General features: G+C 36.4%; 1 protein-coding gene across 3 annotated transcripts; it reads left to right on the forward strand.

The window, feature by feature from the left end:
- Positions 1 to 1282: 1282 nt before the first annotated feature.
- On the forward strand, positions 1283 to 13997 carry LOC140148053 (transmembrane protein 180-like). 3 transcript variants are annotated; one of them, XM_072169899.1, is made up of 6 exons: positions 1283 to 1481; positions 3949 to 4065; positions 4865 to 5872; positions 6265 to 6419; positions 7319 to 7402; positions 8657 to 13997. In XM_072169899.1, exons 3-6 carry the CDS (start codon positions 4901 to 4903, stop codon positions 8934 to 8936), a joined length of 1491 nt encoding a protein of 496 aa, XP_072026000.1. In that variant the 5' UTR covers positions 1283 to 1481; positions 3949 to 4065; positions 4865 to 4900; the 3' UTR covers positions 8937 to 13997. The 3 variants fall into 3 exon arrangements, with proteins under 3 accessions (XP_072026000.1, XP_072025998.1, XP_072025997.1); XM_072169897.1 differs by lacking the exon at positions 7319 to 7402 and adding an exon at positions 7197 to 7280 and having other exon boundaries at positions 1287 to 1500; XM_072169896.1 differs by lacking the exon at positions 7319 to 7402 and adding an exon at positions 7197 to 7280 and having other exon boundaries at positions 1287 to 1481.
- The last annotated feature ends 1891 nt before the right edge of the window (positions 13998 to 15888 follow it).

Here is a 15888-nt window from a genome sequence, read left to right on the forward strand (position 1 = left end):
TCTTGCCCCAACAAAAAAATCCCATAGTAAATCAATGGCGTCCCATTTTACCCCAGCTGTCCCATTTTACCCCAGCCTCTTTACAGCAACAATTTCGCAGTGGGGTAAAATGGGAAAAGACTCCTTAATAATATAATGAAGCCGGAGGCCGACGGGCACCATTTTTTGTGAAACGTAAGTCTACTAGACTCTTGGTGATGTACATTTTGTTTTGTAGTGGTCACTTGTCGCAAGTTGTCGGGTATTAGTATTATAGCCGAGTAAAATCTGGTGGGGCAAAATGCCCGGTACCCCAGGTCAACATAAAAAGTGGTAACCATGTGTGTTCTTCCTTTTTTCAAAACCCCCCTTTTCACTGATTTTTCATTGATTTTACCCCCCTTTTTTTGCCAAATCACTGACAAAATCAGGGTAAAAAATCCCCCCTTTTTCAAGGTTTTCAATGAGAAGATTTCCAGACACCCCTTTTCAATGACTCCAAATATTTTAATATATTAAGTACAAAATGTGCAAGTATGAACATTACTTTGTGTCTGTTGTACTCCCAGATGATCCTGTGTTATTAACTGGGGTAATTACAATGCCTGTATACTGATTTTAATTGAAAATGAACCAAAGAGGAACAATCCCTCGAAGTTTTGTGTACAGAGGTTCCTTTAAAGTATTACATACGTGCAACACCCACTAGACAACTATATCGGGAAACCGCCGTGCCAATAGTAAAAAAGCTGCCTTCTGACGCTCTCGCTGTGACGATTGAGGGCGGAATCAATGAAATGCCAGAGGATGGAGGCTGAAGACTTGGGCTGAAGACATCGATCGAACGAACCTGTGAAATACCCCTTTTTTTTTTTAATTTCGCGGAGACAATGCTCAGAATACCCCCTTTTTTCGCGATTTCGCGGTCCGCGATTTCAGTCAACAAAATACCCTTTTTCCGCGAAATTTAGAACACACATGGTTACCACTTTTTATGTTGACCTGGGGTACCGGGGCAAAATGGGACATTAGGTGGACCAATTTGCCCCACTTCCCCCTACTTGCACCAAACTAATTTGAAAATAGCAAAGTGACAAAAAGTGGTTCGGTGTCTTTATTTTTAACTTACAACTTTGAGATGGAACTTTAAATCATTTCATACAGATGGTACAGGTTCTCATAATTAATTATCTGAACGAGCATCAGGCATACAGTAGGACCTATGCTGCTAAAATTTGTGCCCGGGCTTGGACCGAATTAATAATGGTCGAGTTCATCCGGTCCCGATCGCCTCCGGGTCTGCGACGTACCGGGAATTGCTTCATGGACGTACTTCGAGCTATTTCTGCGCATACGTGTCAAACAGAACTGCGCATCTGCATAGGAAATCCATTTTGATGTTTCTTGGGTTTCGTTTTCCAGCAGCAAAATACCATATTGTAGATTTCACCAGGCATTTATGTTCTTTTTCAAACCTTTGAAGCTGTGTTAACTAAAGGAAGGTGAGGAAACTAAACTAAGGTATAATTTTACTAACTATATAGAGCAATTTTGATAGGGATTTTAATTAAGCTTACCTGCTCAAGTTAAAGTACCGGTACTGCCTGGAAGTGAAGTAGTAATAAAAGTAGGTATGCTAGGGCAGGCAGGGCTGTCAACTCTCGGCCGTGAGTCTCACGCATTGGGCCACTTTCTCACGGTCTCACGCCGAGGTAGTATAATCTCACTCCTAGGTAGTAAATCTCACGCAAAATGCTGAAAAATGATTAAAATCTCACGCATCGTCACTTTGATAGGTAGAATCATAAAATTGTGAACTTTAGAATATCTCCTTAAAAATGCAATTAAATGAAAGATGACAATTTTCTTTAAAAAATGATGGTTCAACCATGTCTGCAGGTTAAATAATTACAAAGTTATGACCAAAAGTATGTCGCCTTTTTAATGCCAAAATGTGCATTGGCAATTGCAATTTTTTGGATCACAAAAAGTTTGTTCACCTCCTAATCATGGCTTGCCATATAGCGTGATTCGACATATTCCCATTGAAACCTGTGTTAAATTTTAAACCATTTTAGCTCAAATTCGCTTTACTTTCATGATGTCCAGTTGCTTGTGTGTGGTTATTTAGGCATCTGTGAATACACCCTGATATAAGAGATTTTACAACATGGGATTTATGAAGAATAAAAAGGAATGTTGAATTTTCCCCCATACTTTTACACAGTAAAGTACACTGCCAAATTTTGCTCACATGGCATGCCATGATGATATATTTTAGTATGCTATAAAGGGCTCCCTCTATAATCAATGATGTGAACATATCTAACTTTGAGATAATTTGTTATCCCTACCATCGGTTGTTATACTAAATAGAAGCAGGGTCTTTAGGCAGGATTTGAAGGTTTGAGTGTGTAAATTGAAAAAACTGGCTGTGTAAATTTAAGATTTGTGTATAGGCCATGTGGGTAAAAACTGGGTGTATATTTACAAATTTGGGTGTGTAAAACACTCCCTGCACGGCTGGCTGCCTTAGCCCTCGGTTAGAACCTTTCGAACAGGGTTGATTTAAATCATGATTTAAATGGCGAATTCTAAATCTAATCAAACCACATCATTTCATATAAAACAAATGAAAGCCCCTGAGTAAAGAAAGCCAAATCGAAAACCATTTTGTCATAGCGTTTTAATAGCAAAGCTACATCTTGACAAAGAAGATTGACTTTTGTCAAAAACATTCAGCCAACATTTAATGCATCAATTGCAAATTACAAAACAGCAGTCTCATGATAGAGCAGCTTTTCTGCCCACTTTTCTGAATGGAACTGCTATTAAAATCCTCAAAAATTCCATGTTTGATTCTCTCATCACAAAAATAAATTATATATTTGGGTCAAGTGAAGTCTATACAGTTTCCTTGACCTATCTTTCTTTTCTTTTTATCTTATTTTTATGTAAAATAAAGTCTGCACAAAAAGTAACATATGTAGCATTGTAGCTGTTATAAATACGCCTATAGCTTCAGAACAAATATTTGTTTTCACAATATTTCAACATAAAAAGGATGATTTATTTTGGCACATTTTGATACCCTATTTGTCCAATTTTGTTCAATATTAACAACACAGTACCGGTAGTGTTTTGAAAGAAAAATACCCAAATTTAAAAGTTGCAGCTATTTCTATTGATTTGAAGTCAGCGCAAAGATAATGGAGGGTTATACGTGCCACAATGGTTTAAGTGTAATACTGACCATTGATCGCTAGGCGTATTTATAACAGCTACATTATTTTTTGTGCACACTATGTACATTGTGTTTTGGCCAATTTGGCTGACTTGCAAATTTATGTGTTAACTAAGGGTTCCCTTTTGTACCTAATTTAAGGATGGTATTAATCCTGGTACTATGGAAACTTTTTTTTATTGAATTTTGACCAACTTTGACAATTTTCATCAAAAATGTAAAAAAAATGGGTATTTTTTTTACTGAAAGAAGGTTTTTGTAATGTAAGTGACCATAAAAATTAGGGCCAAAAAACCCTGGGGGGATTTTCTCCAAAACTTTGACCTCACAGATGGATCAAGTCATTTTCATTCTAGGGGCTTCCTCAAATAGATTTGTTGAAGTGTCACATGAAATAAAAGAAAACTGCAAAGTGACACTCAATGGCTATATAATGCTAATGCATCATTCACATATCTTCAGTAGCATAGCCAGCACTTTTTAGAGGGTGGACTTGCAGGGCAAGGTAACTTCCAATGGGGCAAACTTTGATGAAAATGGTCAAATATGGGCTCAAATATCAGGGGGTCCAGCATCCAACAGGGTCACAGGCCTTATAAGTATGCCTGGAGCTAAATGGGCAGTCCTCCTTGGCCACTTGGCTATGCCACTGTATGTCTTCAATTTTCAATAAACCTCAATGTATTAGAGCTGTGCATTATTCATTTTTTTCCACATGTTTACAGTTTCATAACTTTCACGCTGCTAACATCTAGCACTACCAAACGATAGCAACTTGAGGAAAGATGAAGCAAGATTGCCAGTCTGATGTGTACATAGGCTCAGCCTGAAACTGTAACAAGGTATGTCAGTCACCAAAAATGACTTTGAATTCAAACAATTTTAATTGATAAGAAGATTAGTTATTCATTAGGCCTATGTTTTATTGTAATAACCGCAAGTTCATGACGACATGACGCTAATCTCCCACACAGGCAGTGTGGATTTCAAATGGCATGACCCATTCAGGTCACCCTCTTTGAAATTCACACTCCTGTGTGATTCCGGGTCTCACCATCCAAGCGACTAACATGCGAACTATACCTCAACAAGACACCAATTATTTCTGATAATGGTGTGTTTCTCACTCTTTATCTAATAGTACATAAATTGCCCTGAGGAACTCCATTTCACTCAAGTACAAAGGCAGATTTAACCAGTGACAATGCATTTTTGTACACTTTTTTCTACGTTTGGTGTCCCTATTACATAGTGAAATCAATGTATTTACAGCTTAAAACATCAACATCATGTATTTCAACATTATTTTATTTTTTCCAATTGAACAATAGGAGTACTTTAAGCATTACTTCACCCTAAAACTAAGCTTAGAATTGTTTTTCACTGAATAATCAGGATTTCAAAATACATTACTATAGTATACACATGTAAGGACACCCCCATCTACTGGCACCCTATTTTGCAAAAATACCCAAATACACACCCCGCTTTGGCCCACATATGGTTACAGGTACTTTGTACACAAATCTTTAATTTACACACCCAGGTTTTTGAATTTACACACCCAAACCTTGCTTGCTATCCATGTAAATTTGGTTGAAACTTTTCATTCATTCATCATGTTTGTTTGTTTTCTTGCAGTTATGTCAACAAGTTGACACCCATAGTTAACTTTTAATGGGAGAAATAAAAGGGAAGTCGCCACTGCTGTCTGATGACACTCATCAAAACGACATCCCAACACAGAACAGGATGGCAGCAATTCATTTTCATAGAAGTGCCTTGGCATTTGCTTGTCTCACATTTGGCGGCAGTTTAATGAGCTCAATATTTAAGTTTTATTATGTGAAGATATTTTTGAATCACTACCATGTTTCTCAGGGATGGTTTGACTTCGCACAAATTTGTTACCTTATTTGGAATGCGGTCAATGACCCTTTATTTGCATACTTCCAAGATAACTATGCATTCTTCAGATCTCGTAGGCACAATGTGCTGTTTGCAGCACCATTTTATTCCTTGAGCTTCCTCCTAGCGTGGTTTCCATGGGGTGATTATACGAGTCATCCATGGCTAGCTGGGGTTCATCTCTTGGTGGCGCTCTCCTGTTATGATACAATGTTTACGCTTGTTGGATTGGTAAACTGTGCACTCTTTGTGGAAATATCACAAAAGTATGAGGATCGTATCCTTCTAACAAGATACAATCAAATTGCATCCCTTTTAGCCTCCAGCAGCATTTTATTCTCCCAGATATTTTGTGATGGTTTAAACAATATAGAGGCATTTCGGGTATTCGTGACAATTGTAGCACTAATAAGCTGGGTAGCTATGACTTATACAGGATTATATGTGAAAACTCAGTATGATGGTGTACCTGTTCCAAGTAACACTCACTCCCAGTACAAGAATCTTAATGAATCGCAAAAATCTCAAGATGAAGAGGACAATTCGTTATCACCTTGGACCCAATTCAAGCAAATATGTAGAGAGAAAAATGTGCTGTTATTTCTAGCGGTCAATTTCTTACAAAGCTTCCATTCCACCTACATTAGCAACTTTCTGTCAATATTTGGTGATGAATTATTACCTGCAAACATGGGGATTGTAAAGAAATTTGTGTATGGTGCAGCATTCATTATACCTCAGGTAAAGTTAAAACATTGATTCCAAATTTGAGGGGGAAAGGGAGAAAATTTGACAAAAATGGTTAGAACAGGTCTAAAAATGTAAAAAAAAAAAAAAAATTTTTTGGGGGGAGGTCATGGTTCAAGGGAGAGGGCAGGATCTTCTACCGTGGCTTCACCACTGGTGGGCTACAGGAGATTATCAGAATGCATAAAGAGGATTAGCTGTTGTTTGTTTTAAATATTAATAATGATTATGTAGTCATCCATCTCAATCCTAAGAGGAGGCAATTTGAAATAGAAATTTCAAGGACTGAATATTTACAGAATTACCACTTAAAGAGTTCACTTGACATTTACAAAGTTTTGTATGTTACTATCTTAAATTTGCATCTATCATTGTTACTTTTTCAGATATTGGTGCTTTGCTTGAGTCCTATTGTTGGCAAAAAGGGATACTACCAAGTCATGCTGTGGTCTTATGGTATCAAAATGGGTTATGCTGTAATAGCTGTATTAATAGGGAGACATGAACCCATGTTTCTTGCATTATTCTTCATCATTGAATCGTAAGTAGAATGCACCTGATTGGTTAATTATATGACAATTTGAAGCTTTAATAATTTCTTTCAGTCCTGATGGTTCTTAGTTTGATGCAATAGATAAGGGCAGGGCTCTTTTTGTAATCATGTATATCTAGGATGCCTAGTTCATGAGGAATAGGTCAATGGGTACATTAAAAATGTCATAGCATTTTGAAAATTTAACCTATGATGTAAATTTTAAAAATGCTCCAAATTGAATAAAATGTATTTGTCTTTACAAATGATTATGATAAATATAAAAAATATAGGGGAAATTGCCCGGTCATAACTCTTGCTCCCCACATTGCCCTACTCAGTAAAACCCAAAATTCTGTTGATTTTGCCCCCCCCCCTCCTGAAATTCACTTTGCCCCCCCAAATATTCCTGGCTCGACCACTGGCTGCACTATGAGAACCCTCAACTTTTAATTGTAGAACTTGTGATATTTCATAACTTGATTAGAGCATTATAAAATTAAATCCCCTTATGAGACTCTTGACCGCAATAACTAAATTTGCTCAAGGGTGCCTTTTGGGACAAGGCGAATTCTGAATCTACACACCCCTGGTTGCTAACAAAAATACATTAGTACGCAACTTCACACCTATACACCATTTTCCTCAACTAATATAACATAACTGGCATCATTAAATCAATGACTGCATAGAGCCAAATATATCCTGCATTGCTGCTAATTCAGCCAAAGCTATAATCATGCATTTTTCCTTTTCTGTGGCATTTTCCTCTTCCATTTCATGTAGGAGTATACCAAATGCAATATACTCCTTCCAGGGATTACCAATATCAGACATAGTAGATGGTGATCAGATACGGTATAATAGAAGGTAAGATTTATTTGCGCTATCTCTCCCTTGTTGTTCAGGACTATTCCAAGGGCAGTTTACTCCTTCCAAACATTCCCACTATCAGACATAGCAGATGCTGATCAAAAACGCAACAACAGAAGGTAAGATAGTGTGTTCATTATTCTGTGCTTTTCCATGTTATCTTTCTATTTAGGAGTCTTACAGAGGCAGTATACAACCTTGATGCATTACCAATATCAGACATAGTAGATGCTGATAAAAAAAGATACAATAGAAGGTATGTCTACCTCTATATGTGACCTGTCACATCAAAGTAATGGCAGTTGTTGCCCCCCTGCCTCTAAGATGCTACCCCATTGGTTGTTGCTTACAGAGTGCAAATAGTGTACCTCAAATTAATATAATTTGCATATTTAAGCTTGAGCATTTTTAGAACAAGTACATTGCATACAGAACACAAACAACAATGTACTTTAAATCTCATAGTGAAATTCTATGGAGGTACAAGTACACTATTTGCCCTCCATGAGTGACACATATTTAATATATGGCAGATGGTACTCGTTGGTTCTATCCCATTGCCACATACTACATTTACATCAAACAATGAAATATCTTGCCATGGATGGTGTATATTGTGTATTGTACTGACCCCCACCTATTCAACCAGTCTGATATATTGCATCTGTATGTTAATTCAGTGACCGGATACCAGGCTAAAGCTTCTCGGACAGATGACTGTATTGTAGTGTATTGGGACTGTTTCCTCAGTGTTTACTCCGTGCTTAGCTAGCACGGAGCTTTCAGTGCTTTTGAAACTAATTAACTTAATTTGACACCCGTAACGTACACAAAAACAAAATTTGATGTTTTATTGGGGTGCAGACAACCTTGTACTTCATCTTGCAAAAGTCTGTTTCCCAAAATAATGTAAACTGTAAAAGTTTTTAGCCTTGCCAATTTGCCAAACTCAGTAATTTGCCAAATAGCATCATGTCATGTGTTTATTGGAGCAAACCAGTCACCTTACAAATGACCTGAATGGACACTGACTTGAGTAATATAACTGACAGAGTTTTAGATTCTTTGTTCAACATGTGATATTTTGGCCAGTGATTGCATTTGTTTGTAAAGAAGAGTACCAACATTTGTTTGTGAGTAAGATTTAGTCGCCTTGAGGAGCCCTTATCAGAGGGCTGAGCATTTGATACCCTAACGAGAGTCATCTTCAATGCAAATAAAAGATCATCCAAACCAAGATGTTGCTTGTTAAAGTATTGAAAGCTAAGCCCTCTGACAAATACTTTCTAGGGAAAGATAAATCCTACTTCTGTTTCCCGACATACAGTACCAAGTAGTTGTCAATGATATCTATAAATTCCTATCTTTTTCAGGCTTCCACTGTCTGCCAGTGTATTCTCCTACAATGCACTCGCTGTGAAACCACCCGAGTCCTTAGCACCGATACTGATAGTCTCCATACTAAATAGGAACCACTATCAAGATAAGTTGACTGGAACCATGTCATCACAGCAACATAATGAGCTGCAGTTTGCCATGTTCCTAGTAATGTGTGCAATGCCTTTTGTGATTGGTTTACTACAGATGATTGTGTGGAGACCGTATTCAATCAGAGACAGTCACATTACTATCCCAAAGCATACAGAGGCATGATTCAATAACAGAGAGGATATCTTTCACTTCCCACAATGCTTTTCATCCATTTCAATTTTCTGTACTGATTTGCTATCTAGTGCAACATGGGTTGATAGTGACGAAAAGTACCCCAATGAACAGAGCACATCTTCAAATCTTACTAAATGTGTTTATTTCTTGACTATCAACCCATGTTTAGCCAGTCTATTCTCAGAATGAAAACAAAGGAAACCTGTACAAAGTACCATATTCATTCCATTAACTGCCCATGACCCTATAAGCACCCATCCAGTTGACAACAAGCAAACTGATAATATTAACTGCCCATGCAAATCTTGATTATGATCTGAAACATATGGCCCACTGATGATGATGAATGAATATTTTGGGCTATTTTTTAAGTATGCAAAGTTTTATGTTAACAATGTAAAATATAAGCGCCTAAATACTGTAATAGGAGTGTCATTTGATGTAATGAGGTGATGCATCATGTTGCAAAGGATTGTGGGAAGTGTAAGATATCTCCTCTGATTTAATAACACGTCTATTCTGAAAGAACTGTACTGTACAAAGAGACCCAAAGAGTACTGACTCAAAATTACCCTCTATGTAGCAGCTGTGATAAATCTACCATTTTGTTCAGTTATAATGGAGGCAAATATCCATATGTACACTATTTGCCCTCCATGAGCAACACACAAACATGGAGGAGTCAGTAATCTTTGGTTTTACTTCATTGATACTCTCACAAAATGGGCTATTCCATTTAAAATCCACACTACCCCAAATATCTTCCACAGTGGGAGTATGAATTTCAAAATTTCCAACTCGGGGCTTCATTTGGCGATTCCATTTGAAATCCATACAGCCCCAATGGAAGACATGACCTTAATCTTACTGAACATGTTCATCAGGACTGTTATGAAACATTATAGTAGAATTCTAGTCCAATAAACAGTACTCACTGTGGACGTTTCGATGTCTACCAGTCCACAGTGAGTACTGTTTATTGGACTAGAAATAAGAAAATTCTACTATTATGACCTTAATCTTCCACACCAGGCATGTATAAATTTCAAATGCAGTCACCCATTCAGGTAAACCCATTTGAAATTCACACCCTTGTGTGGAAGATCATGTCTTCCATATGATGTGTGGATTTCAACTGGAATTAAAGTCTATGGGAGCAGCTAGTCACACCATGAGAGTCACACTTGACATTATGTTGTCAAATAAATAGGCTGAAAATGTAAAATAATATATGTTTAAGAGGTTATTATGTAATATCTAAGGTCATAATATAGTAAAGGCTTTGACTCCTGTTATTATGAAGTAGCTTGTGGTTGTGGGATTAAATACCAATGTGTCTTGCATGTGGTTAACGCACTTCACCTGTCACCTCACTTGTCTCATCGTATCCAGGTGCAATGGGGAGCTGTCAGGGGAAATTATAATCTAAATGTTGAAAGGAGCTTGGTGATGCAAAATGATTCTGATGTATCTCATGGCAATGGAAGTTTAAAAATTTTACTTGTGTTCTGCGGTGAAGTGCACATTAAATCACATACACTATTTATTGATTTAATGTATATGATCAAAAGTATTTGTGGTCAAGTTTTCTAATCATGAACACAAATTGCATCATGCGAGTAATAAAACTTTGTTGTACTTCTCCCAATTACAGAAGTTTTGGAAAATGTTTTTACATAAATTGACTCAGCTGTAATCCTTGAGTGAGATCTAACTGGAATTAGTACAAATTTAAGGAAGTGTAATAAACTTAGATCAAATTAGTACAGCTGTTAAGCACAAGAATTATGCACACACATATTTGCAGTGTTAATAGACTCTGTGCAAGCCATTTCAGATATACCATGCTGCATCACCCCATAAGAGGGTAACAAAATTAAACTTGATTTGAGTTTCTCTGAAAATCATGTCATTGTAGCTCTCTGTCTCTCATTAAGACAAGTCAAAAACAATTCATAATTTGCACCATCTCTGATGTTTGTTTCTCGCGCTGTGGCCAGAAAATGAAAGTTCATGTGACCTTTTTGTATGAGGTTAACATACTCCAATTTTGATGATTTGTCCCTGTAATTGTAAGATTCAGAAAAAGAATAGTTTGTAATATCTCATTAATAGTTTTACGGATCTAAATAAGCCCACTTGTTTGGTACTGCATGAAGTACATAATGCAGCATACGGTATATGGCAATACCATAGACAGGCCCGTACACACTACACAGGATTTATTTTGGGGGTACAGGACTTCCAAAAAGTGGATTGAGCTTTTTCAAATTGCCAATGTGCAATATGGGTTAAGTTCAACACACCTATAAAAAGTAGACATATGATAAATCAAAACAAAGATTAATTTTCAAATAACATCACGTTTTTGTCATTTCTTTTGTATTTTGTAGATTCAAAACAAGCTGAAACAAAGCTAACAACACACAGTTCACGTTTAAACAATTGAAAGAAGACAAACCGAGGAGACTGGTGGTTTTTTTTACTGCACTGGGTATGCATGTGGATTTGTTTACATTATAATATTGATTAGTGACATCACAGGAAAAAGGGTTTGGATATTATTTCACCTTACTAACTTAAAAACTATTCTTCTCAGACATAACAAACTATTATTTTTCTGAATCTTTATGAACAAAGGAACATCAAAATTGGGGAATTTTAAATTTTTGACAAAATTTTCAGTCAAACTTGAGGCATACATGTATTTTGACACTACCTTTCATAGCCTTATAAAGATGAAGGCTATATAAACTTGATGCTTTCAATGCAAAGTGCACACTTCCTTTAAAATAATAAGATAACAGCTCTAGTGTGATTCGTAGCTACATTAATGTAAGTCAAAAGAATACAAAATAAAAAGCTTGTCTCTGTCCTCACTGGAGATTGGAAATGCAATGTGGTATGCAGATTTTTTTTTTTTTTGTGGTTTATTTTCTTGAATGATTTTTCAATAATTTTTTGGGTTTTGAATATCTTGCTGGATAATTTCTTTAAAAAAAACAAACTAACATTTTTTTATTTTCTGCATGATTCAACATGCGCATGTGAGCAGAGACAAGCCTATTTTTCCCATATAAAAGCATCCATTTTTGGTCCTTTGAACATGGTGCTCAACTTTTTGTTTCACTCCCAGTCAAGTCAAAATACATTGTTGGCAAAAGAGGGGGAGTGTGTAATACATATAATTATATATTATGTATGTACCCTAACCACTTGGGTATTAGCCCACCTCTAAGACTGGGGTGGGCTTTTTTATAGAACTGGGGAAGGGCTAGTACTTGAATTTGAAAAAAAAAATCCAATTTGTATAACATTCATGCCCAGTGTACCGTAATTTCTGTCATCTATGTCAATGTTTTAAGTATGGAATGTCAATTTTTAACTGATATTTTTTAATATCTGTTCTTAAACATGAGAGCAAACCATTGATTTGACTTAAGGTTGAGCCAAAATTACTACTGAGTGCACCCAAACTGGCACATATGGGATGCAGTTGTTTTAGAGAACACTCAAAAAACTATAAAAAGTATCGTGAACTATAGGAACTATGAAAAGCATTGTGAAGATGCATCCAAGGTACGATTTTGGCTCTTATTCACACCAATGCAGTACCGTTACAGAAAAAAGGCACACAATATTTATTCCCACTGCAGTATATATTTTAACATGAAAATAAAAAAAATGGGTTTAAAATGGATAGAAAAAGAAAATAATAATACAAGATGCTATACCGGGATTGAAACCTGGTATTCCCACGTAGGAGTCTAGTGCTTTAACCACTGCACCGTCTGCCCAACAATTATGTAGAATGTAAATTGTAAGACTATATCATAATTTACGATGTAGACTCTAATTAAATGCATTCAAATAAATTTGATTTTCGAGTGATGTAAATCAAATTTTATGCTCGACCTACAAGCAATAAAATTAACATTTCAGTGAATCTGCAAACCATACTCTTATACCTATATGGTTACGATATAATCCCCTAAATTCTTAATTTTTCTTTACCCCTTAAATTTTAAAGCTTCCGCCATCACTTACAATAACAGACTACTCTATAAGTGGTAATTTTCGTGAGGGTTTTATTTTTGTGAATTTCGTAATTAGAGCTCCAACCGCGAAAATAACACCTCGCGAATATATGCAATAATGTATTACAAGTATAGGGGAGGACTAGGCAATCACGAAAATGTGTCTCTCACTACAAATCGCGAAAATAATTGTATGCGAAAATTACCACTTGTACAATATATTGACAGTAATATGTAGTAAATATGTCACATCTTTTGTAGTTTTGAAATTTTCTGGCAACAAAAAAGTTTTGTTCATTCACTGTTGTGAGACTTACAGTTTTAAGTAGAATTAATCAACTAGCATTTATATTGTAAGTTATTTATATTTATTGTATTATTTTAAAGTTCTGAAACATCTCCATTATATTTGACTGAAATATATAGAGGTATTTTCTTACAAATGTATCTGTATCATGTATAAATAGTTTAAATTGTCAATGTGATTGTATTTTTAATATTTGTATACACTGCTAATTCATGTAGTTTGGCAGTGCTGGTATCCATGGGGGGTGTGTACTCGAATTACATTTGGACAGGGGTGTGCCGCTGGAACTCTGACACCCCTACCCATGGTTGATTTAACTGTTTTTAACATTGTTTTTCAAATTGGGATCCTATGTTTAGGGACTTTTTTAACATAAAAAATGGCAGATTTGACAGTTTTTGCCCGAATCTGGACCCATGTTCAGGTATTTTTTTCTAAAATCGGGACCCATGTTTAGGGTTTTTAAAGCAAAAAAAGCGACCCCTAGAGCGGCACATCCCGGGATACCTTATAATTATACTTAAGTACCCCCTCGGGCTGGTATTTTTATAATTGTTCGTTGAGTTAGTGGAATATGACTAAGTAGGTAACTCACGGTTAGTTGATGGCATGTAAAACTGTGCCATTTTTAATATGTATGTAAAATACCAAAAGGTTCCTTCTCCATAGGACTTATTTCCATAAAACTTGTTTTGTGCATACGAACCTTGGTGTTTACAGCATAGTCATGTTTGTAAGGTACTTAGTAATAACTATAGCAACTCAATTTTCAAAAATGCCTCCTTTAGTTTCCATGGACCAGATCTCATGTATTTTTTTATTGTTAACTCTCATCCTGGGGCCTTTTGGAACAACCACAGAGATTATACTCAAAGAGTACCAACTCAGAATTACACTGTGCATAAGCATAACACCATGGTAGATCCATAATCTTGGTTTGTTGCGCTTGGAAGGCAAATAGTGTACCTGGCATTTGTCAGCAAGAACCTAAAATCGGATGGTAATTTGCATCTTGAAACTTGAGTATTACAAAGGTGTGTTTGCTGCATACTGTGCAGGCATTATTCACATGTTATTGGCATGACCCATTGGATGCAGCATGCAAACGAACCTTACTTTATAGACGCATGGCAAAATAATTCAGAGGTACACTATTTTCCCTCCGTATGCGACACACAAACATGGCGAAGTCAGTTCTCTTTTGCTCTACCTTATTGGGATCAACAGAGGATTACTCATATTTGATTGTAAACATCTCAAAAAAAGTAACTAAGGGTGGTGCAATAATTATGTGTACCCGGGTGGTGAATTCTCAAAATGGTCTGCCAAAAATAGCTTGCCCCCCCTTTGGCCATGCTAAAATCTTTGCCTCCCCTTTTGATGTGCCAAAAATCTTTGCCCCCCTCTTTACACATGCAAGATTTTTGGGAACCTGAATTTAAAACCGTAACTTGTTGTATCATATAATGCGAGCTCAGTGAGCAGGAAATTTTGCATATTTGAATGTGTTTGTAACGTTTTCCTACACCTTTATAGGGCGTAATATAGAAACGGTGCCCAAAATATCTGTGCCAAAATCGCTTTCCCCCTTTTGACCTGCCAAAACCGCTTGACCCCCTTTTGACCTGCCAAAATGCTTGCCCCACCCTTTTGGCCTGCCACAAAATCTTTGCCCCCCCTAAAATTCACCACCCTGGGGTACACATAATTATTGCACCACCCCTAACCCCCCTTAAATAATGGCCATTATTCACAAAGGGGGCTATTCCCGGGGGCTATTGTACAAATCTGTAAAATGCGTTGGAAGCAGAATTTACTGTGCATTTTGACACCTCATTTAAATATTGGAAAAAAGGGTAGCAAAATTGCCATTGCTAATACGCGGAAATTAAATTTAGGGTATGAAATTTGATGCAAGGAATAAAATCCCTGTTTAGGGTGTGAAAACACCTGTTTAGGGTATTGTTTTAGCCAAGGGTTAAATCCTTGTTTAGGGTGCTTTTCAAAAGTTGATTATCATGATGGTGTACAGGCCACAATGGGAGTGACCCCGAACGATAGCCCAGAAAACAATAAAACACCGTGTTCAATTTAATGTGGTGAGGTCCAGATTTGAAAGTTGCACTTACATACAAATGTTTACAATACAAAAACACTCAGATATCATTACACAGATTTCCTTCCATTACACTGAATGCAAAATCAATAGAATTTACTGCAACTTTCAAATCTTGGGCTACATTGATTTAAATGTATGCTGTGACGTCAATATTTAGTCAATTGCTACAGATGAGGTGTCAAAATGTGCAGAAATAAATTCTGCTTCCAACGCATTTTACAGATTTGTAATACAATCACCCGTTTTGAATAATGGTCATTATTTAAGGGGGTTAGTTACTTTTTTTGAGATGTTTATTATGAGAAGAAAATATTTTCATTTAGTTACAAACTGCAAATCTACAACACCAAATCTTTTGAAGCAGGCAAACAGCTTCACAAATCTGTTCATGAACTTGTCTACATTGACATTGTAGTTTGTGACTAAGAAAAAAAAGTCCTGTTCATCATCGGCTCATATCCATTTTGCTTGTACAGT

The sequence above is a fragment of the Amphiura filiformis genome, chromosome 3 (genome assembly GCF_039555335.1).
Source record: "Amphiura filiformis chromosome 3, Afil_fr2py, whole genome shotgun sequence".
Lineage (NCBI taxonomy): Eukaryota > Metazoa > Echinodermata > Ophiuroidea > Amphilepidida > Amphiuridae > Amphiura > Amphiura filiformis.